The sequence below is a fragment of the Fusarium venenatum genome (genome assembly GCF_020744135.1).
Source record: "Fusarium venenatum strain MPI-CAGE-CH-0201 chromosome Unknown EDB82scaffold_2, whole genome shotgun sequence".
Taxonomy (NCBI): Eukaryota; Fungi; Ascomycota; class Sordariomycetes; order Hypocreales; family Nectriaceae; genus Fusarium; species Fusarium venenatum.
In genome coordinates, this window is record NW_027072130.1 from 2,226,456 (window position 1) to 2,253,626 (window position 27,171).

The following is a 27,171-nucleotide window of genomic DNA, read 5'->3' on the forward strand; positions in this document are numbered from 1 at the left end:
CCCTGTCCTCTATCTAACCACGCCGGGAGCTGATAAGCCAGGTCTACCAAAGCAGCACTCAACACCACATTTAGAATGTCTGACACGACACTGGTATGCTGCATTACTAATTGATGGGAAATTTATCTGGCTTACAAGATTTTAGGTCAATGGGCACGATGCCCTCGAGGAGAAGCTCGGTCGCTTGTCGAAGAAGCCTGGTGTGAAAGCTAGCATTGTCCTTGACCGCGCTACAGGTGCGATCCTCAAAACAAGCGGACAAGTCGACGCCTTGCAGACCTCCAAGTCTCGGACTACATCTACGGCGACAACATTCTCCAATGAAACCCCTGCGCTAGAAGAAAGCGAAACCCAAGGAGTCGAGCAGTTCGCAGCGATCGTCTGGAATTATGTGAATAGCTCCGGAAATTTAGTCCAGGAATTGGACGGCGAGGTGAGAGCAGTATTCGGCATTATGGAAGTTCACTGCTGATACTTGACAGGATGAGGTGAAGCTTCTAAGATTGCGGACAAGGAAACAGGAATTGGTCATTGTGCCAGATCCCAAGTATCTGCTTGTCGTTGTGCATGACACGCCGCCAGCTTGAGCTTCGAAACATTCTTGTCTGAGTCTAATAATGCTTCAGCGGACTAGAGCCAATCGCTTGTTGGCTACTGCTAAAGGGTTGAGAAGAGACTCCTTGAATCAAAGAACATGTTTGCTTCATCGGCTGTCTATCCCCGTGCGACAGACCACGACACAGAAGATACCCAATACTCAATGTTGGCTGATGTTGCGTATAGTCATGGGCCTGAGAGGTAGTGCAAGAGATCTTCACCATGACTTTCTTAGGTTGGTGGTTGGTAAGGCAAGGTGCATGCATTACTGTACCTCAAAGGAGGAAACAGCATTGGCAATTGAGCTGGACTTTGCGCCCTTGCCACCATTCCACTACCCGATTTCATATTACCTTGCATCCGTTGTTCCGGGAGCTATCGTGGTGCGCGCGCAATCTTACTGAGGCGGCAGGCACAATAGAGGCGGCGAAAACAACGCTGCTGCAAGTTGCCGCGTGTTGCGAGGGATTAAATGGGCTGAGCAAGTATAACACAGCTAGGTTGTACCCCTTGTTTCGCAATAACAGTTTACTACGACGAAAATGGTGGCAGAAGTGGAAACGCTAAAGCAATCGTTAGCAAAGAGCACGGAAGGGTCTGATGGTGGTTAGGACAATCGAGGATCGCACTTAGATATCGGCAACCAACATAATTGAACGGCAATTCCATTCCACACTTGTAACGGATCGAGTTACGAACGTGAGCTTCATCATTTACAAGCAGGGTCGGTCTACGTACCAACAAGTCTGTATGAGAGACACGTACGCACGTACCTTGTGCGCACGTATACGAATTTGTAGCGAGAAACCTTGTTCTTTACTACCTACCTAGGCGCCTATCAAGTTGCAATCTACGTTGAAAGAAGGTTGCCACTATTGCAGGGCTGATACACGGTAAACAAGTTAACTGTTGAAAACGTTAATGCTAACGATGCAATGTGCCAGGCGCAAATAATTGCCGATTTTACAACGCAATAGCCTTTATTGCGCTATCCTCGATAATAGCATTTCGAACCCAGCTGATCAATATTGAATAATTGCTGCAAGATGCCTTGGCACAAATCGCAATTCTCCCTGGATCGCTTCTGGCAACGACGGTTTCGAAACACGTCGGCGGACCGACCTCCACTTTGACATCTTCATTTCCACAGGGAAGAGGCCCACAAACTCACTCGCCTCAGGGTATCAGGAAAAGTTAGCCGCTGGAAGTACAAGAGATGAAATTAGCGAGTCAGCTTATGCCGTCTAGATCGGACCTTTAGGTTGTTTATTTTTGTGCCCCAAAGATTAAAGGTCAGCTGTTCTGTCACCCTGTCACTCATGGGCTTCCTCCAAAACGAGAAGTGAGCCAGTTTGTCAATACGTACGCTTGTACATCCGGATGGTCACAGATGACGCTGGCATCATTGTTAGATAGTTCAACTTCACTAGCAAGGATCAAGCATTGAGCTCGCGGGTGCCGGGATCCTCGAAACCCGATTTTGCTCGGGGCATCATGCAACATAGTACTGTACAGCCTGTTGCAAGACTGAAGTTTAATATGCACCCAGGCCATAGGCCAGTTCATGGACAATATGTCGACCTTACTGCTGGATCTGCTCCCGTGTCCTCGCCCACATCAACGGCGAATCGATGCAAATAGCAGACTACTTCCGTTTTATCCACATCAAGGTGTAACGGCCCACGATCCTCCTGGTCCTAGGCCCACACTCCGGATTGTACTCGCCTAGTAATTATATCCGTCGCGCGTGGAGACCGAGTTATTGTTGCACGAACAAGAGAGAAGTGAAAGAGGGGCATTTACCTGTTACCGAAGACCTGAGACAACCGTTGAAGATACCCAGAAAAAGCATTGTGCTTTCTTGCATACGTACGTGGACCAACCGGTGAAGAAGCATACTTGAGTAGAAAAACAGATACGATGCCAACCATGACCCTGACCAACACTTTGCTGTGTTGTCTCTCAAAGATCAAGACCCCCATCTATCTCCGGATTCCAGCTGACAAATTGTGAATGCTGAAGCACAATTGTTGTTCAACTTTGGAACGAATACCGTGACTGACGGTGGTGACGTTTTTTTTTTTTTATAGGAAAACACGGAACTTGGTTTGGTTGAGCAGAGAGTTTGGATCTCGGCTCATCTCTCTATCCAAAGTTGCCTTGATGTGACTGCAGTCGCCAAACCCCAGCCTTACCTGTTCGTCGAGACCAAACCGACCCTTCGGCGGCGGATGTCCGCAGTGCGTCGAGTTTGTTGCGCAAAAAAGGCCGAAGACCAATCCTACACAACATGCCACTGACCAAAACAAGGCCGTCGCGGCCTTCTGCTACGAGCAGCTTCAGCGACGCAAACAGATCGGGAGAAACAGATGACAGACCCAGATTGGGGCTGAATGATGATCATGAGAACACGTCTAGGAGAAAGCGCCAGCATGGACGGCAATGGTCTCACGCATCTTGGAGAAACACGAGTGTCATACCAATCAAATATGATGCCGAGATCCAGAACGAGAACCAGAACAACGACAACGAAGCCATTGAAGAGTTTGGTACTGTAAATACAGTTCCATCTGCATCGACCGGGGGTCGCTTCAAGCGTCCGGATTTTGTACTTCAAGGTTTAATCACTCGAGCCAAAAATCGTGTAAGGGATCGCAATGGGAGAGGGGAGAAAGGAGGTGAAGATGTAAGTCAAGTTTTGATGCTCAAATGTTGTTGCCCATCGAAACATCCACTGCGACAATGTATCATTTCATCCGTCATGAATATGCATGGTTGCCAATTGGAAGCCCATTTGAAAGACATTGCGACATCAGGCCATTGCGCCTAGCCAACCCAGTGTCGTGTGCTATGGCGATCGTTGGTCAGGTCATGCCATTGTCCATTGACAGCCCTGAATTGGCCCCTCAATGGGCTCAGTTCGGGGGCGCCTTTGGCCGATGGATGGTATGGATGTCATGATAGTGCTATGTCATGTTAATTTTCCATCTTTCCTTCCTTCGTTCTTCTTTTTCTTCCTTTTCTTTTCTTTTCTTTCCTTTATAATCATTTTCATTTTGTTTCCCAATCAAATCGTATTCCATTACATATATGCACATTGTGTTCTGTCAATGCTCCCAATTGATCTCTTGTCAGCTACCACAGCCCTTTGAAGCTCACCTGACCTAGTTGACTGACTCTCTAGGTCCCATCGCTGCAACAGGAACAGAGTGACGCTCCCATCCTTTCTCCTTTGAGTAACAAGTCGTCCTCCCCGCATTCTCCTCCGCCACGAGCCGCTCCCCCCGACCGAGGCTTCCGCCGCAAATCCCCACCTGTAGTTCCTACGGGGATATTCCAGGGTACCACGACTAAGACAAGGACCAACACTAAGACGCCCTTGACGCCCTTGACGCCCACGCCTTCATCGTCACAGTCGCCGTCACATTTACCACAGGCTCTTATTTCCCCGCGTTCACCTCCGGACCAGAACAAGCCGCTTCCTCCTCCTCCACCGACTCCGGGTTCCTTGTCCAACAAGGAAAATGCTACTTCTCCCCCGCCCAAGCCCGTCTTAAAGCTGAATCGAATCATGTCTACTCTCACTGAGTCCGAGATCGAGAAGCTCTTCTCGGGAGCCCCTCAGTATTTCGCCCGTAGCGAGGGGCATTGCTCTGGTGCCCCCAATCCCAGCGTTGCATTTCCCTTTGACGAGGCATTGGAGATCCGTGATCTCACTGACCACGTACAAATCGAAGACCGAGCATGGAGCGGTCTTACAGCATGGCCTCACCTAACTCGGGACCTTAATCAGGATGCCGCTGCCCGAGCAAAGGCTGTCGACTCGCGCAAGGCGCACTTCTTTATCCGCTGCCGGGAGCGTCCTAATATGCTGAATATGCAGGGCCTGGAAAAGGGGACTATGGGCTTCTCAGCTGCTCTTGAGCTTGCCGTTGGCGATGCCCTCGAGGAGGAGCAATTCGGTTTCGACAGTCTCGGAAAGAAAGCCCATGCTATCGTCGAGGCACGTGAGCGCATGCTTTCCCCACTGGGTTACCTGCGTCGCCTTCCCGAGACTGAACTGATGGACCGTCTTAGGCGAAATTCTGAACTGTACCGAGTCAATGATCTTCGTAAGAAGACGTCTGTCCAGACTTACCAGGACCTCTTTCATTCATTCATGCGGCCATGCAATTCTGTTGTCGATAAGCGCGACCACTACAGCTTGGCCAACCAAATTAACGCCCTGATCAAGTGTCTCGGCACTGCCAATGTGTGGTTCGACTTCACCCATGTTGAGTGGAGGATCAGACTGGGACAGATCCTGTGGGGAAGTGAAGACAACGATGAACTGGAGGATACTTCATCAATTCACGATACAACCAATGCAAGTGAGCGAGCTGAGGAGAAGTATTGGCTCTTCATGCAAATTCTTGTCGCTACTGAACTGCTCATTCGACTAGATGCCATCACGGAGGGTGAGGAATACGGGGTCGAGGCGTTCCGACCTATCGACGTTGTTCACTTTGAGCGAGCCGCTACTCCGATGGTCAAATGGTCGCTACACCTTGCACGAAGCTGGCTTGACAATATCGAAATTGAAAAAGTTGAAGAGCAGCCTTCAAGCGGTTCCAAGACAGAGAAACCAGCCACGCCTCCTCCAGCATCAGGTTGGCTGGGCTCCCTCTTTAGCAAATTCACCTTCCGTCAACATCACGAAGATAAAACGACAGCCAGTCATAGCTATACTATTAAAGGCCGTAATCCACAACAGCAGGTGGACGGGCTTACCCATTTTGCAAAGAAACTACTCTGGCCTGGCATTGACACGTATGAGGGTCTCATCGCAAACAATGCACGTCGATCCATCATTGGTTTGGTTCCAAAGCCGACTCCTGCAGTTGCTCTTGATAAACCAGCCAAAAAGTCTTCTGAAACAAACGGATCCAAGCGATCGTTGTACTTCGGATCGTACGACCAGAAAGACAAGTCACGGCCACAACGACGAAAGCTCGCAGCAGCGCTCCATCCTTCCGGCTGGCTTTCAAAATCGTATGTGTATGGTCTGATGCTCCCTGGAGATGGCTTGTGTCATTTCCTGATGGCCACACTACTCGAGAACGACAGCAAAGCCATGGAACGCTTGGGCTCGTTTGCCAACTTGTGTGGGGGATTTGTGTACTCAGGCAAGAGCTTCTGGAGCACATCGTGTATTGTGGGCCGAGTCATTGCAGCAGGCCAAGGTTCCGCCGAATGCATGGGATGGGTTTCAAGTGATATTCTTCCTCTTGGCATTGACGAAGGTTGGGTGAATATTGAGGTGGAAAACGTAGCTGGCAAGTCCTTGTACGCATGCCGATGATGAAGACTAACTAACAAATAACAGACGATATGGCTCATTTGGGCAAGAAAGCGAGACTATGGGCAAAGAAGCGAGTCGAGCGCGAATCTTCTATCCTTGGAGATGCAGACGAATACTCTTGTTTCCCTGCAGACTTCATCATCCCCCACGAAAATAACTACTCGACACCTCCTCCGTTGATTAGCGTTACTTTTCGATCACTAGAACTCATATCATCCGAGTCGACCAAGGTTTTCCCCGCGAGGGCAGCTAACAAGGATCCTGAATTACTATCGTTACCAGCCACTGTCAATTTTGCTGTGGCCATTGACGGATTCACGGCTGAGAACTTCTCGTTCTCTCTGGCCTACGACATTAGTTTCGTAACGGCGCACCCGTGTTCACCTTCTCACCGAGTTCGTTTCATTAAATCGCCATCAAGCCCAACAATCCAACAAATTGACGTGACTGGGTCTGACACGTTCGGGCAAGGCTCTCGGCCTGCCAATCGCACAGGTATGGATAATCTCTACAAGGCTTACGGTTCCCAACTAAATGTATTCTCAGGCCATCCATTACACAAATGGTATAATTACGCTGTCATCCACATCTCGGAGCTTCTGAAGCGTCAGCACACTCCGCTTTCAGAGCTTCTTGCGGCCCCTCCAACTCACCGCCGTACGCCTTCGCGACTAGGAAGCGACCGGGTGCTTGTTATTGATTGCATCACCAACTTATCAGAAGTGCCTCAATCTCCCACCATCGAGAGGCTAACCTCAAAATATAATATCGTTCAGCGACGAGGCAGTTTCCCTGCCGCGGAACAAATGCATTTCGAGTCCAGGAAACGACAATTCGGCTCAGACATGGAAATTCTGGTTCGTGCGCTCTGTGCTCAAAAAGGCTGGAATGCCATCATCAGTCGACGAAAGAGAGGATGCCTTGCCTGCGCTATTCGCGAAGCCGGGGCATTGCAATGGAAGGTTATTATCAGGGTGGAGTAAATGAGACACATCTCTGCCATCACGAGCTTATGATATGGCGTTTGTGTTACGGGTGTATGATGTTTTGCAAAATAGGGTCTACGAACAGCTGCGACTGTCGTGGACTGGTCAAAGTTGCTGGTGTGTTACTATCATATGTATGTCTATGCTGGATATCAAATCTTGGTTGTGACCTGTGATGTGTGTACAATCATTATACGGCCAAGTATTATTATATCTGCATCTCTTTTTGTATCATGATAGTTAGAAGATTAGAAAATGGAAGCCTCTTCTACATAGGTAGTGTTTATCATGATCCTCTGTCTGCTCTAGTAAGTCAGCGTTTGGGTATATTCATTTCCCTTTTAGGCAGGTAAAATTCTACGCCACGCTACCCCATCCGAGAAAGCGCCACAATGCAAGCCTCACCCCAGTCCAATTGACTCGACGACAGGTCGCGCGAGCTAAGAGGTAATTGCGACACCCATCGACCAAGCACCACTTGTCATCACCACAACAGCAAACATGTCGCCTCCCAAAGACCCCAGAAGAACCGACCTCAGTAAGTACCACGGCTAGAACGCTCGGCAAAAACCTGTGCGCAAACTTCCAGCGCCATGCGATTGTCACAATTGCGACCAGCAAGCTAACTTAATGACACAGTCGTCCCTTACCAAGAGCCTAAGAGCTCGGGCGAGTCGACCGATATCTCCTCGACAATGTCTACCACCCTTCCTATGGCGGCTATGTTCACGCGCAACAAGCTTGTGGGATGGTATGTAGCCGAATGATTCCTGATGGTCGCGGAGATATGGCGCGATAACGACGAAACCATGCAAGATATACAGCCGGATTGCTAACGACTTTTGATATGAACAGGGCCTCGGTCGTTTTCTCCATCCAGAGCTGGCTCGGCGAGAGCGAGGATTCTAAGAAGAACTCCACCACCCCTGGATACTTTTCGGTCGGCATGTCAAGTATGTTTCCCCCATACATCCAGCAATAAGAATACGATGTCTAACGGGACGCAGTTATGGCTCTTGTCGTTACTTATCTACCTATCTTCCTCCCTCCCGTCGGTGGAAAACAGGCTTCTGGAACCGAGGCCCCTGCTCCTGTTCCCCTAGCATAATCAAGCCGTGTGCTGTTCAAGAAGAAATGTATAATAGTGGGTGATTCGTGCAAGAACGGGCGGAGGTCATATTATCTGAGATTAATTGTCATGGAGCGTTATCATTTTTCTATCTCAAGAAACGTCCGACACAAATCTCTGAGCAGGGAAATGTCTGGACAGCTATAAAGTCCTTCCTGTGATAACGGGCAGTTTCAAGGCCAGCGCGTCTTACTTGAGCAGTTGGTATTACACTGACTGGTGTGGTGATACTAGGTTGTCCTGACACAGCTTTGTTGGAAACAATATTTGTCAAGTTCAGGAATTCCACCGCCTTAATACTACGACTTACCTCGACAACTCGTAGTGTCTCACAGCATCAGGGTCGTTTCCTATCTTGCACATTTCGTCATACCTCGATTCGTAAGAAATAAAATAGAAAATGCCTGTACCTTATTTAGCGAGCTAGTAGGCAACAGAAGATGACCTCCGAGCTTTAGGATACAAATGTAACTAACCTTAGAGTATGGTCTAAATAGCATAAACTGACTTACTAAATTTTCGTCTCTTATGCCTCAAGCACTAACTTTTTAGTACCTAAAGACGAGGCATACTTCCATTGTGAAATATACAAGTCAAGTGAGAGTGATGATAGGGATCCAAAATCATGTTAAACTGCATCATAAAATCCTACAGCCTTCTAAAACGCCTTTCCTTCCCTTTCTAGAGCCATGCGTATAGTCATTATAGTGAGGCAAAGCCGGAGGCAACTTCCATTCACTTCGTTGCGCAAGTTGCCGGCTTTGCCTAATAGCATTCTACCATCTTCGACCGTAGATAGAGCTCTCTTCCTTCTTGAGCCGCCCCTGCGTTGGAGCCGCTGTCCTGGTCCTACGTCCGTTGCTATCAAAGCTGGCATCGGCCACACTAGAGGTATCAGCGATTATGCTAGGGTTTTCTGCAGAAGACCCTGGCTTGAACAGGTTGATGATTTCGTTGAGGCCAAGCTTGAGGGCTTCCTTGCGCATGCCACCCTCGATAGCCTGCTCGGCGAGTTCACGCTTTTTATCTTGCAATTCGAGGATACGTTCCTCAACTGTTTTGGATACAGTGAGCTTGTAGATGATGACATCGACGGTCTGTGTGAGGCGGTGAACACGATCGATGGCTTGTTCTTCCACAAACTGTATCTGTTAGCAAGTCTTTAGATAGGGGGGGCCTCAGGGTATCAGAAAAATTGGCCGCTAAAAGCATAAGGGACGAAATTGGTACGCCAGTTTATGCGAATTAGACTATGGTTCTTAGGCCACTTATTTTTGTACTCTAAGACTTAGGAGGCCAACTTTTCTGCTACCCACTAGGGAGTAGGGGAAGGGGGAAGGGGAGGGGACATACTGGATTCCAAAAAGGCTCGAGGATGACAACTCTGGTCGCCGCTGTGAGGTTGAGTCCTAAACTACCGCACTTCAAACTGCACAGCAGGATTCGCGTCTCAGGATCGCTCCTTAACTTTCGCAAGCTTTCTTCTCGCTCATCATTCTTCATGCTACCATCGTATCGGACGAAGCTGAACCGCTCCTTACGAAAGAAGGGTTCCACCAGGTTGAGCATGGAGGTGAATTGGGAGAAAACAATGAATTTGTGTTCCTTGACTTCATTCTGAAGGATCTTGATGAGCTCTCGAATCTTTGAGGAAGCGAGGACTTGTGGAGAGTCGGGGTCGCGTGAAGGATAGAAGACGCTGTCATCTTCATCAGAAGACGCGTCAGAAGAATCGATATCGGACTCGGATCCCGATCCAGAATCAGAGTCAGAAGATCCGGAGACAGCAGTTGTATCTGCAGTCGCTGTGTCTGCAGTTTTGGATCTTCTATCATCCAGTGTCTGTGCAGCCATACGCTTCGTAAGATCAGTCAGAGATGCCAAAGAGTCATCAGAGTCAGAGTCAGAGGCATTGCCAGCCTTTTGGTAAGGGTTGTCGGTAGTTTCGTCGTTCTCAATAAAACTGCTCAGGTTACTCTTGTCGTCGAGCTTACTCTCCTCGTCCTCAGAGTCTTCAGGGCCTATAGAATCGCCCCCACCTTCGGCATTTTCGTCTTCTTCGCCACCAGCCTTTCCGAGGTGAAGTGAGCCTTGTTCATCTTCAGCAACGAGCCATGAACCTTCGGCTTCTTCCTCCTCGTCACTATCCAAGATAGCGTTACGGTTTCGAGGCTTTCGAGCGGTCTTTTGTGGCGACAATACGTCCTCGTCATCACTGTCTACAACAGCGTTTCGGTTGCGAAGTCGTCTCGAGGTCGCCTTGTGGGACTCATCATTCTCCTCCTCATCGTCATCGACCTCGACGATTTCTCTATTGAGAACCTTTCGATCGACGACATTCTTTCTGGCCCCTTCCTTCTTCTTTTCTTTCTTGCCCTTGCTCTTGGATTTGGATTTGGACTTCTTTGACTTCTTAGGTCGTTCAGGCTGCTCTGATCGCTCATGGTCGTTAAAATATGCCAGGTCTGCGTGACATTCAGAGCAGATGTCTTTGCCTGATTTGTTATCTTCGCTACTCAAGCCTCGACCACAGATATTGCAATCCTTGGAGACGATGCCCATCCCCGCGAACATATCGGCCATAGAATCGATGTCTGCCTCCTGGTTCTTCTGAGTAGAACCTATCGACATTGCATCCTTATCCTTCTCTAGTTTGCCTTCAACAAGTTTGGGGTGGTTACAAGCTTGTCGGAGTCGGAGCAATAGAGTCAAAGCATTGGCGTAATTGACTTTGCCTTGTAACATCTGATCCTCAAGACTCCGGTCTGCCCGGGCTGCTAGCCGATCATAGAATTTGCGCTCTGCTGGTGATAGCTCAGCCGCCACAGTGACGACCTTGCGCTCGGTAACCTTGAAACCCGTCGAGGAGCCTTCGCCCTTGGCGGAAGGCTTACCACCAGGGTTAAGGGCGCCTTCTTCCTTGAGGATATCTTTAGTTCGTCGCTTCATGAAGCATCTGAGAAGGCTGTGTAATCTTCGAATGGCAATGTGACCTCGGCCGTTCTTCAAGGGCAGGTCAATATGCTCCTTCCATTCCTTGAGATTATCGTAGGGTCGAATGCGAAGAAACTTAATGAGAGATTGGAGTTCATCAAGGTTGTTTTGCATGGGCGTACCGGATAAACACCATCGATACTCTGAACTCAAGGCGTAGCATGCCTTTGTGGCTTTTGCGTTTCGGTTCTTGATGGTATGGGCTTCGTCCAGGACGACTCGCCACCAGTGCAGGCCGAAACAACCCGCCTTCAATCCATTCTCGGCATCAGATGAGTTTCCATGCTCTGAGACTAGAATTTGGTAGGTTGTAATAACAACGTCGTAAACGGCAAGATCTTTAAATCTTTTGGTGCGGTTGGGCCCATGATGGACACAAACTTTGAGGCCATGAGTCTTTTCCACTCTATCCTTAATTTCGTGTTCCCATTGACGAATCAGAGCTAGGGGCGCCACCACAAGTGTTGTCTTTTCAATCGTCTCAAAGTGCTTCTTCCAGCCAGGAGCGTTCTTGGCCGGCTTCTGGTTGGTGAGGATGAGCGAGATGGTTTGAAGGGTCTTTCCAAGACCCATATCGTCAGCGAGGATACCTCCCTTGGGCACCCTTCCTCGTTTCACAGGACCTAGTTCTCGTCCCCTCATCCATTCAACACCTTCGACTTGATGAGGCAACAACTTGACCTTAAGACCATCTATTGTGCCGTCTTTAGCATCTTTTGTTGCTTCTTGTTTCTTCTCGCCATGGCTTTCTCCGCCTTCCTCCCCACCTTCTTCTTCGCCCTCTTCCATGCCACCCTCAAGTAAGGCCTTCAAATCGGCGCTTGCCTTGGCAGGGTCTGTATAAAAGGTCTCCTCGCCGCCGTAGTTTCTGGAGGGTGCATACGAAGATGCGACTGGTGGTGCAGGTGGAGCATCTGAGCTGAACATCGGTAACGATGGCGCCCTCCGGTCGTGATATGTAGGGCCTCTGGGGCCTGTGATTTTGGTACCGCTGTTGCTGAGATGGTGTTCAGGTCGGGTCTTCTGCCGTATAAAAGGGTCTGCTCTCTGCTTACGAGAGGACATCATCTTGGTAGGGTGACCGAACGTGGGAGTGCTAGTAGCGCCAGTGATAAGGGCGGTGATGTCGTCGTCAGGAGAGGGCTCGCGAGGCGCCCTCGGGAGTGCACGTTCGTTCACCATGTTGGTCGATGAGATGGCTAAAAGGTAACAGAAAAGTTAGCCTCTAAGGTCTGGGGTATAAAAGTAAATAACCTAGGGGTATTGTCTCAATAACACAAACTAACTTACTGATATTTCTTGTCTTTATGCGGCCAACTTTTCTGATGCTTTGAGTGGTGTTGGGTTGACGCGGGGCAGTTTTGAACAAGTTGAAAGCCGTTGAGTAAGGGTAAGGAACTTTGTATGGTATGTCCAGCGTGGTGGGGTCCGTGTCCCCTTAGTTTTGGGTGTCAAAAAACAATGAACAGTTATGAGCCGGTAGACAGCAAAAACTGTCTTGTGATTTATGATACCCCTCATCGGTTACTGGGGCAACTCATTATGTCATTAGGTTGGCGATAAACGGCCGTGAAACCACATAACCCCGCGGTAGTCTACCGTTTGGTCCCCTCTAATGGGTAGCAGAAAAGTTGGCCTCCTAAGTCTTGGGCTATAGTTCTTAGACTACTTATTTTTATACCCTAAGGAACATAAAGTGACATACTAATTTCGTCTCGTATGCTTCCAGCGGTCAGTTTTTCTGATACCCTGAGGCCCCTAAATGGTGTATAATAGATTGCCTCGTTCAGGGTATTAGGAAAGCAGGTGCTAATGTACCAATCTAATGATTTAATGAAAGTATAGCTCGATGATTTCCAACTCGCAGGCATTTATCCTCTGTCCTATCCTCCCCAAATCAAGACTTGTCAGGTTATAAAAGATGGCCAACGATCATTACGTTGCAAAGGTATCCAGGGTTGTTGAATCAAGTCGTTTTGTGGACATTATTGGTGTATTTTTTAAACATTCACAGGAGACAGCTCGGAAGCCAAAGTGTAGAAGATATATACTTTTCTATTGCAGAATCGTAAAGCTGTTCATGCTTACATTACATACAATCTCATGCCATGTAAAAGAAAACCCTTCAGATATATAAAATTAAAAAAAGAGGGCAGCCGGTTGATGGCCGCCATGTAATGACGCCGGACCCAAATGGTAAACAGTTGCTCAAATTCATCACAAAAAAAAGATCGCTTTCCCTTTTTTCCCCTTCTTATCCTTTTCCTTAGACAACGGGGCCAGCCTTGACGACATCCTCGGTGGCCTCGCTCTCGTACTTGGCGAAGTTCTCGCGGAAGAGCTTGCCGAGCTTGACAACCTCGGTGTTGAAGCTGTCCTCGCCAGCGGTCCAAGCCTTGGAAGGGTTGAGGAGCTCTGAAGGAACGTTGGGGCAGGTCTTGGGGACCTGGAGGTTGAAGACACCGTAGTTCTCGTACTCAACGTTGGCGAGCTCGCCAGAGTGGATGGCGTCGAGGATGGCACGGGTGTACTTGAGGGGGCATCGCTTGCCGCCCTGAGCGAAACCGGCACCGACCCAACCGGTGTTGAGGAGCCAAGCGTTGGCCTTATGTGTCTCGATCTTGTCGGCAAGCATCTTGGCGTACTTCATGGGGTGCAGAGCAAGGAAGGGCTGAGCGAAGCAGCTGGAGAAGGTAGCCTGGGGCTCAGTGACGCCGTCCTCAGTACCGGCCATCTTGGAGGTGTAACCAGAGATGAAGTGGAACATGGTCTGGGCGCTGTCAAGCTTGGAGATAGGAGGCAGGACACCACGGGCGTCGCAAGTGAGGAGGATGATGTTGGAAGGGGAGTTGGGGGAGAGGCAAGGAATCTTGGCGTTGGAGATGTACTCGATGGGGTAGGCGCATCGGGTGTTCTCAGTGAGGGTAGCGTCGTCGTAGTCGACCTCACGGGTGAGAGGGTCGAAGACAACGTTCTCGAGGACGGAACCGTATCGGATAGCGCCGTAGATATCGGGCTCCTTCTCAGCAGACAGACCAATGGTCTTGGCGTAGCAACCACCCTCGATGTTGAAAACACCGTTGTCAGACCAGCAGTGCTCATCGTCACCAATAAGAGCTCGGTTGGGGTCGGCGGAGAGAGTGGTCTTGCCAGTTCCAGAGAGACCGAAGAAAAGGGTGACATCGCCATTCTTGCCCTCGTTGGCGGAGGAGTGAAGGGTGAGGACGTTGTGCTTGATAGGCATCTCGTAGAAAAGAACAGTGAAGACTCCCTTCTTCATTTCGCCAGCGTACTCAGTACCGAGGATGACCATCTCCTTCTGCTCGAAGTTGATGGCAACCGATGTACCGGAGGTCATACCCTCGGTGTATCGGTTGGCAGGGAACTTGCCAGCATTGTAGATTGTGTAGTCAGGGTGGAAGTCCTTGAGCTCCTCTCGTGTAGGTCGGATAAGCATGTTTCGCATGAAGAGAGCATGGTAGGCGCGGGCGCAGATAACTCGGACCTTGATGCGGTACTTCTCGTCCCAGCCGGCAAAACCGTCAATGACATAGATACGGCTTCGGGTGTTGAGGTAGTCGACAGCACGTTCTCGGTTGATCTTCCAGACCTGTAGTAATTATTTTGTCAGCCAATGTTTCAATGAGAAAGTTATGCGATGAATGAGATCATTCGGGGAAGGAGATCCGGCCGCCATTCCATAACGGGTTAAAGGCAGCCGGGTCGGAAGAAATCGTAGACGGGAAGAAAAGAGGGGCATAGCACGGTTGACAGCTTCGGGGGTCGGGACAGACATCTCGGATTGAGTCCGCAGACAATTGCCAGAGAGGAAAGTGAGCGTGTGAGGACTGAGACTGCGGGGTCAAGATTGCCGACCCCATGACGCGCCACCCCGGAACGACCAGGGGAACAAGCCAAGCGAACAGGTACCATGGCGTTAAGCCAATGAACCGCTAGAGAACCACTCGGTCAGGCTGTACCAACCAGCGACCAGGCAATTGGGTAAGAGAATAAGCACCAGTGGACAGGCCGTCAAAGCCATGACGCCCACGCTGCGGGTATCCTCGGAGTAGCCCCAATTGTAAGAGTCTGGTCGCTGGAATGGACAAAACCATCCCGTCGGTCTAGACAATTTGTTTGGTCTCGGTTCGTTCGTCTCGTTGTCGTCAAGCTCGTGATATTGGCAATTCTTCTTCTGTGACCGAGATCGGAAGAGAAAAGTCCAAATATCACAGCAAGCAAGTCTCAATTGATGATGTGGGCGGATATGATGTGCAATGTGCTTGGGCAGAGCGCCAAATGTTTCTTACCTCAGGAGTCATGGGCTTGTTAACAGGTCCCCACCTAGTAATTTTTTGTTAGCTGTCTGATGACCACGACTCATGCACACGACAATGGAACTCTATTGCCGGATTTTTGGGTGTTAACATACCAAATGTTGTCCTTGGAAGAAGCCTCCTCGACAATTCGCTTGTCAAGAGGAGATCGACCAGTCTTAGCACCAGAGTAGGCAGTCAGGGCACCGCTGGATGTGATAGCGGTACCAGTCTCGTAGACGAGAGCATCCTCGTAGAGAGCAGCGACTGAAGGGTTGGGGATCTGAGTAGTGCCATGTTAGTGCCGGCTACTTTTGAATGGGTCGCAAAATGTTTCTTACAATAGCGACACGGTCGTAATCGATGTGAGCCTTGTCGTGGAGCTCCTGTTCCAGCTCGGTGTGCTCCTGGTGAGGGCTGAAGTCTATGTTAGTGGACATGCGCAAACATGTGCATATCATGGGAAACATACGTAACACCGGTAGGGTGGAGAGAAGTCTTGTTAACGTTGTTGGGAAGCACTGCTACAGGGTCAGTATTGCGTTTTGGTATTGTGTGATGATGAGAATTGGACGTAGAGATTCGATCATGGGAATGACAGGCTGTGTGAGGGCATCATGACAAGTCGACCAAGGTGTAAAGACAAGACTCACTCTTGAAAAAATCGGTTCCTGAAGCCTGGATGTTTGAGCCTGGACCTTTGATGAAAGTTGTATTTGAATAGAGAGAAGCAGTTTTGAAGACGGGGTCATTCATGGCTTTTATAAAAGCTTCACGAGCAGCTTGAGATTTGAAGGTGAACGCCCTGGGGTGTGCTATACAAGGTGTGGCCCTCCGCAAACTGGGCACTTTAGATAGTGCCCGTTTACCATGGCCAAAACCGAGGATGGAGTAGGATGGGGACGGATAGAGGGCTAGGCTCTGACTGGCAGAGACAAGCGCGTAGTGGATCCGACGAGGCGTCGCAGGTGACGGGCACGATATTAAGTCGGAAGAGATTCCTTGGTACAAGGACAAGGTCAAGGTGACGGTGACGGGACGGGAAAGGTCATGATGAGGATGGTACAAATGTACCCGACACAGTCTGGGAGCCAGCTTTACGATGGGTTGTTGCGGGACGGAAGGGGGTCACAAAACGTAACCCAAACCCCCGGTCCACGTCCGTCCAGACTCTTGACAAGAATGAGGGGAGAAAGCGCCAGAGTTTTGGCGGGGAGAATTGGACTAAGCTAAGTCCAGGCCAGGAAGATGTCGGAAGACGTCGGTTCTTGGTTCAGGGAATTGTAAACAAGCAAGATGAGTGGGTGGATGAACGAATGGATGGATTCCTGAGACTGTCTTCGCTATAGATGATGCCGAACGACGGGTAGGTACAGTAACGCCCACTTGACGTCGATGTTGACGGTAAAAAGGATACTGAATGACACTGTATGCAGAAGACGGTAGGTATGTAGGTACGTAGACTCTCTTCACCTCGCTACCGTTGTTGTTGCTGGTAAAAGCAAAGCAGATGATAGTCAGGTTGTTTGTTTGTTTGTTTGTTTGTATGTAGCTTGCTTGTGTTGACAATGATGACAGTACCTGCCTATTTCTCTTCTGATATTCTTATATACGAGTCTACAATATTCAGCCAATTCATCAAAACACCACATCTTGTTATACTGAGGGCTCTGTACCGGCCACCTCTCTTTGACCGAATTTGTTAGGATATATTGTTACAATTACTTGTGTCTATAATTCTATTGCAAAACCACAATCATCTTGGGATCGTGTAGTTCAATCAGGAACAAATGTGTCGTCATGATCGTCGGTCCAGGACCCCAATCTAAAACATAACTGCGATTCAATACCCGCGATCTTCCGTAAAAAGAGACTCGGCTGCATATCAATTACATACTGAATACCTCCCAGAGCCCATTTCTACATGGATAAATTGTCATGCATAATATACATGGTAGAATTTAATTGGGAAGAAAACTCTTCCTGAGATTCGTTGCTGTATTGACGTGAATTCTCTTATTGAATGCCCCGTACCATGTTACCCACCGTAATCGGATCGCCTACCGTTTATTACTGTACCGTACTGCGCCGACTTACAGGGCCTGGCAAGGGCCGAGTCCCCGGTTTCCCCTCATCCATATTTGATTACCATCGGGGCAGTACGGGGTATAACAAGAGCTACTGCTAGGCCAGTCAAACTTGTACGGACATTGAATTCCTTAGAGTTTGGAGATTCTGTATGGGTGTAGTCCTGCAACCCTCTTTTTGCTTTGTCGCAAGGCAGTTTGGCACGATCCTGATATGGATAATGATATTTCCTCTTGCTGGCTTGACTGCCTGCTTTCTCGCAATGGCTGGCATGAAGAGCAGCGCAACAGTACATGGCTGTGGGGATGCATTGGATGCAAAGATTTTAACCCATTGGTTATACCGTTAAGGATGACGACGGGACATTACTGATAGTGGGTGGCCATCGTGAAGTACTTCGTCTTGGACGACGAGAGCCAAGACTGGGGAGGCCGGAAGTCTGGCTGCAGTCAGATCAATAATTTTTACGTACTGTAATGCGCATGCTAGTCAATGTCTTTTGAGTAACAGGTCAGCCGACCAACAAATTAAACATACGGCCAAAACTTCCATTCATGATCCAGAGTCTAGACAATGTACAAAGGTACAATAGGCATGTCAAGATCATGGGGAAACAAGCTTGCCAAGACCGCGTACTGGATGAGGGCGGTCAGGACTAAAAAGGGAATAACCTTGAGTCGAAGGAGCTAGAGCTGAGTTTGAAATTGTGGAGAGAAAAGGGAGATGAACAGGAGATGAAGAAAAAAGCAAAGAAAAAAGCGACACCGAGCCTCACCCCAGGCCCAGCTCGGTCTACGATGCACTCTTTGTCTGTGCTGCTAAAACTCATCGGTCAGCAGACAGCAATAACACGGAGACAGTGGATACGGTACGGAGAGAAGAGGCATTGCTATCGACGCTAGATCCATTAACGAAAAATCCAAAGCAATGCAACAGTTGTTAGTTTGGTGCTTGTACGTACCTTGGCTATTCCCGGCTGCTGATGGTATAGGCTGGTGTTTGTACTGTACACTCTGCCATTCACATGTTTAAGTTAAGCAAAGACGAGCAACATGATAGAGGAATATTGCAAATCATGTTTAATCAAGCATCAAATTTGTGTATGATGTAGAAAGTCTCATCGTAATGGAAAGACTTGAGACTATGCAGTGCCTGCCTCATCACCTACCCTAGGGTTGTCGCGTCGTTTTACCCCACGATCTGCTAGCTCAAAGTGCTTTGAAGGCATCAAAGTACTATTGCACATAAACAACACGAAAGTCTACATACTCTCCATACTGAGAACTTCGGGAATTAACTTCTGCAGGTGCCAATGCGGATTCCTTTTTGAGTAGGAGGTTGGTACATTTGTCAGTCTTCAATTTCCTTCTTGAAGACTAAAATTTCACAATCGAGGAAGTGCTTATTATCTCAGTGGACCAGTAATTAGCATCGACGATTTCCAAGTCACCATCTGCAACTGAATCTATTTCTGGGTTAGTACCTACATATGGTAAGAGTTGGGTACTGAACACAGCATAAGGATAGAGTACGAGGACAAAATTTATGAGACTCTACCTATTTCCGTCACCACATGGTGCCTAGGTAGGTGGTGTTCAGCTTTGAGTAAGGTGGAGGCTTCTAGACTGTGTTCTTATCTTCACTTGGGGTTTTTGACCATGAACCTGGGGACACCTACTTTTGGAACAGACGGTCCACATGACTCTCGTTACCGAGTCAAAACCAGTCACGATTTGGAGAAGAAAATTTCAACCAACTCCTTGCTACCGGACACTTGTACCCAGGTAATCTTCGTGGTTTGGATCCCGGTTTGACTGCCCCTGAACTAAGGGCTTGCTCGCCCCGCAACTCGGACTTGACAGTGCCAGTCATTACGCAAAATACAAGACCAAAAACAACAGTCACGATAATAATGCGAATACATTACCGTCAGTAGCCTCTTTCTTGGGGTCTGGGTGACGTACAGACCTTGAACTTGCATTCCCCTGTTGCACTTTTCAAGCTGCGTCTCTCCACACGACTCCGTATTTCGACAAAGCTAGCACATAAACAAGCCTGATTGGCTAGACCCTCACCTTGAAAACAGACACACCCTAGACACCCCTCTCCAAGTGCTCACCTTGTCAGTAACCGTGCTCTGAGTGTTCCGACATCATCCGAACCTCCGTTTCTGACCGTTTTCCCGCCCGGAGCCTCCATCATAAAATATGTCGGTACGTTCCCGCGGCTGGGGCTCAAGAACCGTGTGGGGAACTGGGGTTGACCTGCGGGGGCAGACAGACTGGCTGCTGGCTGCTGGCTGGAAGCGGCCCAGCGGATCGGGAGTTGGGGGCGTGCCAGATGAGATGCGGTTTAGTAGAATACGGCAAGCTGCCACTTCTCGGTGAGTGAAACCTTGCGACAGAATAATCTCATTGTAGAAATCTCTTCGGAAGGTTACCGAGAGGCCGGAGGTGCACGGAACGCTGTGAACACCATTGGGTTCAGGGCGGGTCAGTTTTGCATGCTGATGAGTTGAGGCTGGCGAAGTTCTAGTTTGATATTACTATTATCATGATTGTGCTTGAACGATGTGAGCTAGCCAGTACCAAAGGCGTTAATGAGGCGCGTTCTGTATCCACAGGAATTTAACGGCCGGACGGGAAAGAATATTAGTATTTCTACTCCGTACAACGAGAAGCGAAACGGTAGTAATCATTATGGAGGCCTATCCGTTATCACCAGCCTATTATTCCATTAGAGATAATGAGAACTGCAGGTGAGACTAAACAAGAGGCATGCAGCACAGGCATGGGCAAGGTGAGCGGGCGAGTGGTTGGCATCGCGTACCGGAGGCATACGGACGAAACGGAGCCGACTGACGGGGGCACAGTAGTCAGGAAGTTAACCGAAACATGGACAACGTTAGTCGGGTGTGACATTACAAAACCTCTATGCTCATGCCCACGTCCATATACATGGCACCGTATGGGGATCCGCATCCGCAACCGCAACCGCACCCGCAATCTACCTCCCTTCCCCATGTTCATCCCGGATCTTCATTTGAGATCTCGACGATAACTGTCTGTCTCAAGAACGCTGTCTTGGACCGTCCCGGCTTTTTCTCGTACGCATATCTCTCACTGATATTCTTTCTGATCCTAGCCATGAAAAACCTGTGACTCTGTTACATAGAAAGCACCCCCATTGGGTTTCCGTCCCGTCCCAGTTACCTAGCTAACTTCGGAAACCGTCCATCAAGATAACTATTCCTGTTTTCTATCTGGCACTTGAAACTGGGGTCACTCGAACGCGGATTAAGGCCTAGAATATGCATTATCGTGACTTTATGCGCATCTCGGTGGGGTGCAAGTCACCGGCTTTGTTGTTCCTTTGTATACATGGGTTGCCTCCCGACTCTACTTGCAAAACTCACGATAACAACTCGGACTGCCATTTTCGTTCACTTTGTCTTTTTCTTTTCACTGTCATGGTCTAACTTGGATCCCCTATCTCACTGCCCTATCAGTTTCCTTCGGCCAGACCTCTCATACGCGCCTACTTCTACGCAGATTCGTCATTCTCGCATTATGTCATTCACCAACTGCTTGTACCAGTCCATGAACTCTCTTCTACACCTGTTTGATATAACATGGAAGAATTGAGATGATGCCAAGTGCTCGTGTTTTGTCACTGTGCTCATTCTCACAGGCGTCTCCTGTTTACACATGTTTAGCACAAAAGGATGAGTGTCACAATATTTTACTATCAAACTCCTTTTTGTTTTCTCCTTGGCTCTCTATATATACCTGAAGTTTAGGAAATGCACGACACCACCAAATTGCCCACTATCCCTCCTTTTTGTGGCGTTGTTTTCAACTTCCTCCTGGTAAGTAACAAGAGTGGCCTTCGTCGTATAAATGCTGGTCTCGCATTCCTGAAAAATGTCTCCTCCCTTGGCGCCAAAACCGTGATGACTCGTGAAGATGACTGCGGTGAATGCCCGTTACATTCCCCTAGTCTTTTTGCCAATGGCCACTATCCTTTTTGGCGTCACATAATCGTGTCCTAGCGTGATTCAAGAACAATCATAATTCATTTAAGCTTCGTCAGAGATGAGCCTTGTGATCTTGCCAATAGCGATGGTTTGTCCCTGTGTACATATTAAGTTAGTCGCTGTTTCTTACATGATGAAAGCACTCCCCAAGACTCTTCCCACCACACCATGCTCGGTAGTGGTTCCTTTGCCCCTGGTTATCTAGGGATAAAGCCGGCAAAAGTATGGGGTCAGCAGAATGGGGGAATGTGTGTAATGGATATCGCCACAGGGGCTGGGGTGAGTAAACTTACCTGGTCTCTCAATGTGAAGCGACCCATCTGGGGGTAGTCCTCGAACTTCTCCACGCACACAGCGCCTGCTCCGCCAATCACCTGCATGCGGGCGATAATGCTGTCGCCCTTCTTGGCGTGTGTAGGTGGGTTCTTGCTCTTGCGGTTGGTTCCCTTTTGTAGCTTGTGTAGAAGGCTAGCGAATGTCACTTCCTCAATGGCGGAGTGGACGTGAAGAACACAGTTGAAGCCAGCGGTCAAGATACTCTTAAGCTCCAAAATGCGAATTTGCGCCTCGAACTCGGTGACAGTGTGCACAAGTCGCTTTGGTGAGCACAGCACGAATCCGGGCAGGATATCGTCCTCCTCGATACCCTTGAGTCTAATTCGCACTTGGTCACCACATTGAGCCAGTTGAACTTCATCTTCCTGCTCGCCGTAGACGGCGGCAGCCTCAACACTTTGCTTGTTGGGCATCATGATCATGTTCATGCCTTTCTTAACAACACCGGCCTCAATCTTTCCCTCTACCATTGTACCAAGATCACGGTACTTGCCATTGACGGGCAACATGAAAGGAGCATTGACCTTACGCTCAAGCGCCTTCATGCTGTCGAGGTACTCGAGCAGCGAGGGACCCTCCCACCAGGGAGCGTCTTCCTTGGGGATACGGGTCTTGATGCCCTTCATTTGCTGAGCAGCAATTGGCAAGAAGTAAACGTCGTTCTTGAGGTTGTAACCAGTACCCTTAAGAAACTGTGCGAGTTTGGATGTGCACTCGGTATATCGCTCTTGAGACCACTCTACAGTGGGGTCATCCATCTTGTTAACGGCAACGATGAGCTTGTTGACACCCTGAGTCTTTGCAAGCATAGCATGCTCACGGGTCTGTCCACCACGCTCGAAACCAGTTTCATACTCACCCTTTCGGGCGGAAATAACCAGAATACCGACATCGGCCTGTGATGCACCTCCAATCATGTTGGGGACGTACATCTTGTGACCAGGAGCATCAAGGATACTGTAACGACGCTTCTCGGTCTCAAAGAATCCACGTCCAACCTCGATAGTCTTTCCTTGTGTTCGCTCCTCCTTGTTCAAATCCATAACCCATGAAAGGTACCAAGACTCACGACCCAGTTCCTTGGCCTCTCTCTTGTACTTATCCATGGTTCGCTCATCAACCATACCGGTGGCATACAGAATCGAACCACCCAGAGTTGACTTTCCGGCATCAACGTGTCCCATGAAGATGATGTTGACGTGCTCCTTGCCGTAAATTTCCTTGAGTGTTTCCTCATCGACGTCGGCAGCCTGCTCCTTCTCGACAGCATCAATCTCTCGGGCAGTCGGCTTCTTCTCACCAGCAGTAGGGCTGTTACGTCCAGAAGCAGGGCTTGGTGAAGTCTTGCCAGAAGTCTTAGTGCTGGCAGCCTTGCCGGCCTTCTCGCCTGTCTTCTCGATGGCCTTGGCGGCTGTGGCCTTTTGACCAGCCTCAGGCTTGTCGTTGGGCTCAGGCTTGGGGGTTTCCTCCTGCTTGACGGGGGTAGCGGTACCGGATCCAGAGATGGAGAGAACCTTGGCCTTGGGTTTGGGAGCAGAAGTGTCGCCACTGATGCTGATCACCTTGGGCTTAGGGGCAGTAGCAGCGGGTTGGCTGGAGGCATCGGCGGCAGGTCGCTGGGCAATCGTGGGGGCAGCGGGCTGCTGAGATGGTTGCTGCTGTTGTTGTTGTTGCTGGCCATATTGAGGGTAGCCACCACCTATATTATGTTAGTAAGTCATATAATGAACCCTGGTGATGGGCAAATTTTTTGGCGCAAGTATCATACCATAACTTTGACCTTGACCTTGACCTTGGCCTTGGTTGTAGCCACCATAGCCCTGGTTGTACTGGCCGTAGCCCTGCTGAGCACCACCGTATTGAGGGTAGTAGCCTTGCTGGTAGTATTGTTGCTGCTGCTGGTATTGAGGTGCGTATCCTCCGTATGCTTGCTGACCAGGCTGGAAAGAAGTGGCGCCTGGTGTGAAAGCGGCGGCACCAGGCTGGAAAGAGTTGATGTTTGGTTGGAAGCCGCCTTGCGCGGGGGCGGGGTTCATGTTAAGTTGCTGCTGAGCCTGCTGGGCGAGGTTCTCATCCTGAGCAGAGGGATCATCCTCCCAAGAGTTAGGGGTCGCCATTGTGATGCGTTTAACGGCGGTAGAGTGGGATATGCCGCGTTGTAGAGGTGAGTGAAGGAGAGGAGAGGGTTTTGCGATCGGTCGTTGCGGTCTAATGGGGGTTGCGGATTTAAAAGGCCCTAGATATGCGGCCTGTTTTGTGGAAAATGGGGCTCGTTTCGATCACTAAGGTTAAAACAATGCCAAGTTCTTTGAAAGGCTGGACTGGATGCAAGGCACAGAGTAAGGGGATGGACCTCGATCTAGTATTCGCCCGAGACTGGCGTAATAGATAATTGATGTAATCTTTAGGCAGCGAATAAGCCCAACGATGGTATTCTGTGAATACTTTCCTTGTGCTCTGGTGGGGAGAGGCAAGGTTCAGTTGGGCAGGTTGAGGTTAGGTTGTAAAAATTACTGCCCCACCATCAATCATGACGCTGAAGGAAAAAAGTGTCAGGAGGGTAGAGGGGCAATTTAGTAGGTGTCTACTGTGCGCAATGTTTATTTCGCACATACCCATATATCAAACTTGGTGAGACGGAACAGGCAGAAGCTTGTCTTGCAATGACTGTTGATCCTATCCTTGAATATTACGCCCAGTGAATCTATCCATCAGCCTTGTTAACTTTACTCTTGACTCGTCTTGACTCATCCTGTGCCTGAAAATAAGCCTTATGACGAACTGGGTAGCAACACCAGCCACCATAAGTCTCAGCACGTGCCATACAAAACGAGGGGCATCCTGGTTTTCTGGCACTGTACACGTTGCCCCTCTATCGCCGCTGTAAGGGCAAAAAGTCAAAGCTCTAATGCGCTGGCGTGGTCAATTTCGTGCAGTGAATCAATCAACGCAATACAACCTCTTAGGAAACTTTTTATCAGGGACGTGCAATCTCGGCTTGCTCTATGTTTTAATCTTCTCTGAGTTTTATTGGCTTCCCCTTCTGGAGACTCTTTTACTTTAAGTGCTCTCCCAGCATGATAAGATATTCCATAACTGCGAGCCTATATTGTCCTGGTCATGGATGAGTTTCTCGCAACAGTTGGCGTTCAAGCCATGAGATATGCCATTCGCTCTGGTATCGCCTTAACATCATCCTATGCCATAGGTCAATGTTCGCGGCTACTAAAGTCGGTCGAAGACAAAGCAGTCCATGCCGAGCTCAAATCCTTGCAAAATCAGCTCGACAACAAAATAAAGGTGCGTCACATCATGAATTCCAACCGCCAGTCGAGAGAATACCTTGGCCATAACTTGAGGCCCAATAGAAGTTAACCAGCCTATTGCGTCACAGATCATCTCTCCTGCCATAGACTTGATCGAGTTCAAGTAAGTACCCCATTCTCTCACCAACTAGAATGCTCTAATTCGAGCTACTTGTCCTAGTCTAGTTCTGACATTTTCAACTACTCTAGGTCAGGAAGAGGCAATGTTTTTCTTGAATCAGCTGCTCCCCTTGCGAAGTCGCTTCATAAGGACATCGTCTCGCTTGGGCGGCGCATAGAGGCCGTCACTACTGTCGATACAAGCAGTAATCGTGTCCAAACGAAGCCATTGCGAGTTAGTCGTGATGACTTGCTGGCCATCGCTTCCGGGATAAAGGCATTGTTAGAGCGAATAGACCGCGAGATCCCACTTCTGCAGTTGGCTATTAGTGCGTCTGGGGAGAGCCTTTCAACATCATTGCCTGCTGGCATATCGCCCTCGAGATTACTGCAGGCCAGCACTCTACTTACTGTCGGTGACACGCAGTTTGCCCAAGATCCAACAAGACCCGTCCAGATTGGTCCAGCATTTACTCTTTCTTTGTATATGCTATTCCTTGGGCATGCATCCGCACTGATGCCACACGGCTCGACAGATGTCACAGACACCACAATCTCTACCCACAACCACTCCTCAAGTTCGTCAAGCGTCGGTACAGGCTACGGCTTGGGTGAAGGAGAACGAAAGCCATTGTGGCAAGAGGTCCTACACAAGGCTCGTGTGCGCATCTGTAGAACTCGAAGAGACACCTATTTCGATAGCCAGCGAGGTTATTGTGCTGTACCACTGGAAGACTACACGCTTCCTCTTCCTGAAGCGACTGGTGGTGGTGAATACGCCTATCATCTCGAAATTATCGAAGATCTAGACGATGGACGCGTACATGACGACGAGCGTGGTACTCAGTCATACGGTGACATCCCGCATGCAGGCATTCGCGAGTCTATACCTGTTCATCAGTTGTCAAAGATCTTCTACACAGATACAGGACGGATTTTAAACATAGGGTCAGCTACCGACAGCGAGCAAAGACCGGTTCTGCTCCTCAAAAGGGATGTTCAAGTTGGACCATCCAGGTCAGAGCATGATGATATCAACGGATTTATCGAGGAAATCGACAGAGAGAGTAACGGTACGGCATTGGATTTGACCAGTAAGGACGGCGACCAGGCAGACATTGACAAGCAATTGCTGGGAGAGTTTGTTCGCCCTGCAGCCGAGGACTCAAATGTCGCTATCCATCCCTCGAAGGACTATCTCAAGTGGAAGTTTCCTGCACATCTTGATCCCGAGTGGATGGCTCTCGAGGTGTATGAGGAACAAGACGACGATGACGACCCTGAAGAAGAGGACGACGATGACTCTTTAGACTCGGCGAGGCTAGATCAGCCAAGAGTGACATCAAAGTCCAGTACTCCTCGTCGTGGTAGGAGATCTCTAGATTCGAAGGTAGTTGATCAGATCAAGAGACTGTCACTGAGTAGCCCTGAGAAGATGAGCTCTTTACAAGCAGCCATTTCATCACCAACCGAGACAGAGGATTTTGTCGCCCGGTCACCATTCGGAGCGATCACAACATCCTTATCCTTGATGGAGATGCTGATACGACTGGCTAGTCTTCAGGAGTTTCAGCAAACGTCTCATCTGTCTATTCCTGATCACATCCTGACATTCTTCCTGGAAGAGACGTCGACTACGGGTTTGGTTGGTGAGACACAATGGAGGGCCCGAAGCGAGGCAAAGCGTCGCATGGGATTTGACCCTTATACCGATGCCCCGACAAGATAGTTGATGATCTTAAACCTAACAATTACAACAGAGATTTGGTCAAAACACTGTTGGAAGAGTGAGTGCAGTGATCAACAACGTATTATAAGGTTGTATCATGTACGTACAATAGCGAGCGTAGCAATAAAAACATAATGAAATCCTTCTGACTGTCGAGTTCCATGAGAACTGCCGAGTACTTCTTGGTCGAGGTT

The 27,171-nt window shown here is 49.1% G+C and overlaps 8 protein-coding genes across 8 annotated transcripts; 5 read left to right on the forward strand and 3 right to left on the reverse strand.

Moving 5' to 3' along the window:
* Positions 1–75: 75 nt before the first annotated feature.
* On the forward strand, positions 76–587 carry EDB82DRAFT_523435 (uncharacterized protein; the record flags this gene model as incomplete). The annotated part of the gene is made up of 3 exons (XM_025733614.1): positions 76–93; positions 146–433; positions 483–587. The coding sequence occupies 3 exons, from the start codon at positions 76–78 to the stop codon at positions 585–587; spliced, it is 411 nt and encodes a 136-aa protein (XP_025584502.1).
* Positions 588–2,887: 2,300 nt separating this feature from the next.
* On the forward strand, positions 2,888–6,921 carry EDB82DRAFT_523436 (uncharacterized protein; the record flags this gene model as incomplete). The annotated part of the gene is made up of 3 exons (XM_025733615.2): positions 2,888–3,283; positions 3,782–5,879; positions 5,963–6,921. The coding sequence occupies 3 exons, from the start codon at positions 2,888–2,890 to the stop codon at positions 6,919–6,921; spliced, it is 3,453 nt and encodes a 1,150-aa protein (XP_025584503.1).
* A 504-nt stretch (positions 6,922–7,425) lies between these two features.
* On the forward strand, positions 7,426–8,032 carry EDB82DRAFT_474141 (uncharacterized protein; the record flags this gene model as incomplete). Its single annotated transcript, XM_025733617.1, has 4 exons — positions 7,426–7,462; positions 7,564–7,675; positions 7,780–7,877; positions 7,932–8,032. The coding sequence occupies 4 exons, from the start codon at positions 7,426–7,428 to the stop codon at positions 8,030–8,032; spliced, it is 348 nt and encodes a 115-aa protein (XP_025584505.1).
* A 527-nt stretch (positions 8,033–8,559) lies between these two features.
* On the reverse strand, positions 8,560–12,427 carry EDB82DRAFT_496047 (SNF2 family N-terminal domain-containing protein). Its single transcript, XM_025733618.2, has 3 exons — positions 12,338–12,427; positions 9,407–12,246; positions 8,560–9,195 (listed from the first exon to the last, which is right to left on the reverse strand). The coding sequence occupies exons 2-3, from the start codon at positions 12,227–12,229 to the stop codon at positions 8,830–8,832; spliced, it is 3,189 nt and encodes a 1,062-aa protein (XP_025584506.1). The 5' UTR covers positions 12,230–12,246; positions 12,338–12,427; the 3' UTR covers positions 8,560–8,829.
* Positions 12,428–13,248: 821 nt separating this feature from the next.
* Positions 13,249–16,266, reverse strand: EDB82DRAFT_139705 (phosphoenolpyruvate carboxykinase-domain-containing protein). Its single transcript, XM_065607052.1, has 6 exons — positions 16,017–16,266; positions 15,836–15,884; positions 15,705–15,780; positions 15,480–15,646; positions 15,358–15,391; positions 13,249–14,657 (listed from the first exon to the last, which is right to left on the reverse strand). Exons 1-6 carry the CDS (start codon positions 16,117–16,119, stop codon positions 13,314–13,316), a joined length of 1,773 nt encoding a protein of 590 aa, XP_065464584.1. The 5' UTR covers positions 16,120–16,266; the 3' UTR covers positions 13,249–13,313.
* A 4,081-nt stretch (positions 16,267–20,347) lies between these two features.
* EDB82DRAFT_496061 (uncharacterized protein) lies at positions 20,348–21,202 on the forward strand. Its single transcript, XM_065608525.1, has one exon. The coding sequence runs from the start codon at positions 20,832–20,834 to the stop codon at positions 21,093–21,095; it is 264 nt and encodes an 87-aa protein (XP_065464585.1). The 5' UTR covers positions 20,348–20,831; the 3' UTR covers positions 21,096–21,202.
* EDB82DRAFT_496065 (P-loop containing nucleoside triphosphate hydrolase protein) lies at positions 21,203–24,352 on the reverse strand. Its single transcript, XM_025733622.2, has 3 exons — positions 23,592–24,352; positions 21,781–23,522; positions 21,203–21,583 (listed from the first exon to the last, which is right to left on the reverse strand). Exons 1-3 carry the CDS (start codon positions 23,938–23,940, stop codon positions 21,530–21,532), a joined length of 2,145 nt encoding a protein of 714 aa, XP_025584509.1. The 5' UTR covers positions 23,941–24,352; the 3' UTR covers positions 21,203–21,529.
* Positions 24,353–24,650: 298 nt separating this feature from the next.
* Positions 24,651–27,124, forward strand: EDB82DRAFT_496070 (RanGTP-binding protein-domain-containing protein). The gene is made up of 3 exons (XM_065608526.1): positions 24,651–25,123; positions 25,218–25,252; positions 25,339–27,124. The coding sequence occupies exons 1-3, from the start codon at positions 24,944–24,946 to the stop codon at positions 26,975–26,977; spliced, it is 1,854 nt and encodes a 617-aa protein (XP_065464586.1). The 5' UTR covers positions 24,651–24,943; the 3' UTR covers positions 26,978–27,124.
* The last annotated feature ends 47 nt before the right edge of the window (positions 27,125–27,171 follow it).

Coding starts and splice junctions, on each gene's coding strand:
- EDB82DRAFT_496047 (XM_025733618.2), bottom strand. CDS start 12,229: ATGGTGAACGAACGTGCACTCCCGAGGGCGCCTCGCGAGCCCTCTCCT. Junction 9,196..9,406: donor TCGAGCCTTTTTGGAATCCA/GTATGTCCCCTC, acceptor TAACAGATACAG/TTTGTGGAAGAACAAGCCAT.
- EDB82DRAFT_139705 (XM_065607052.1), bottom strand. CDS start 16,119: ATGAATGACCCCGTCTTCAAAACTGCTTCTCTCTATTCAAATACAACT. Junction 15,885..16,016: donor AGGAACCGATTTTTTCAAGA/GTGAGTCTTGTC, acceptor ACCCTGTAGCAG/TGCTTCCCAACAACGTTAAC. Junction 15,781..15,835: donor CTCCACCCTACCGGTGTTAC/GTATGTTTCCCA, acceptor CATAGACTTCAG/CCCTCACCAGGAGCACACCG.
- EDB82DRAFT_496061 (XM_065608525.1), top strand. CDS start 20,832: ATGGGTTGCCTCCCGACTCTACTTGCAAAACTCACGATAACAACTCGG.
- EDB82DRAFT_496065 (XM_025733622.2), bottom strand. CDS start 23,940: ATGGCGACCCCTAACTCTTGGGAGGATGATCCCTCTGCTCAGGATGAG. Junction 23,523..23,591: donor AGGTCAAGGTCAAAGTTATG/GTATGATACTTG, acceptor AACATAATATAG/GTGGTGGCTACCCTCAATAT. Junction 21,584..21,780: donor GCTTCACATTGAGAGACCAG/GTAAGTTTACTC, acceptor ATATGTACACAG/GGACAAACCATCGCTATTGG.
- EDB82DRAFT_496070 (XM_065608526.1), top strand. CDS start 24,944: ATGGATGAGTTTCTCGCAACAGTTGGCGTTCAAGCCATGAGATATGCC. Junction 25,124..25,217: donor AGCTCGACAACAAAATAAAG/GTGCGTCACATC, acceptor ATTGCGTCACAG/ATCATCTCTCCTGCCATAGA. Junction 25,253..25,338: donor ATAGACTTGATCGAGTTCAA/GTAAGTACCCCA, acceptor CAACTACTCTAG/GTCAGGAAGAGGCAATGTTT.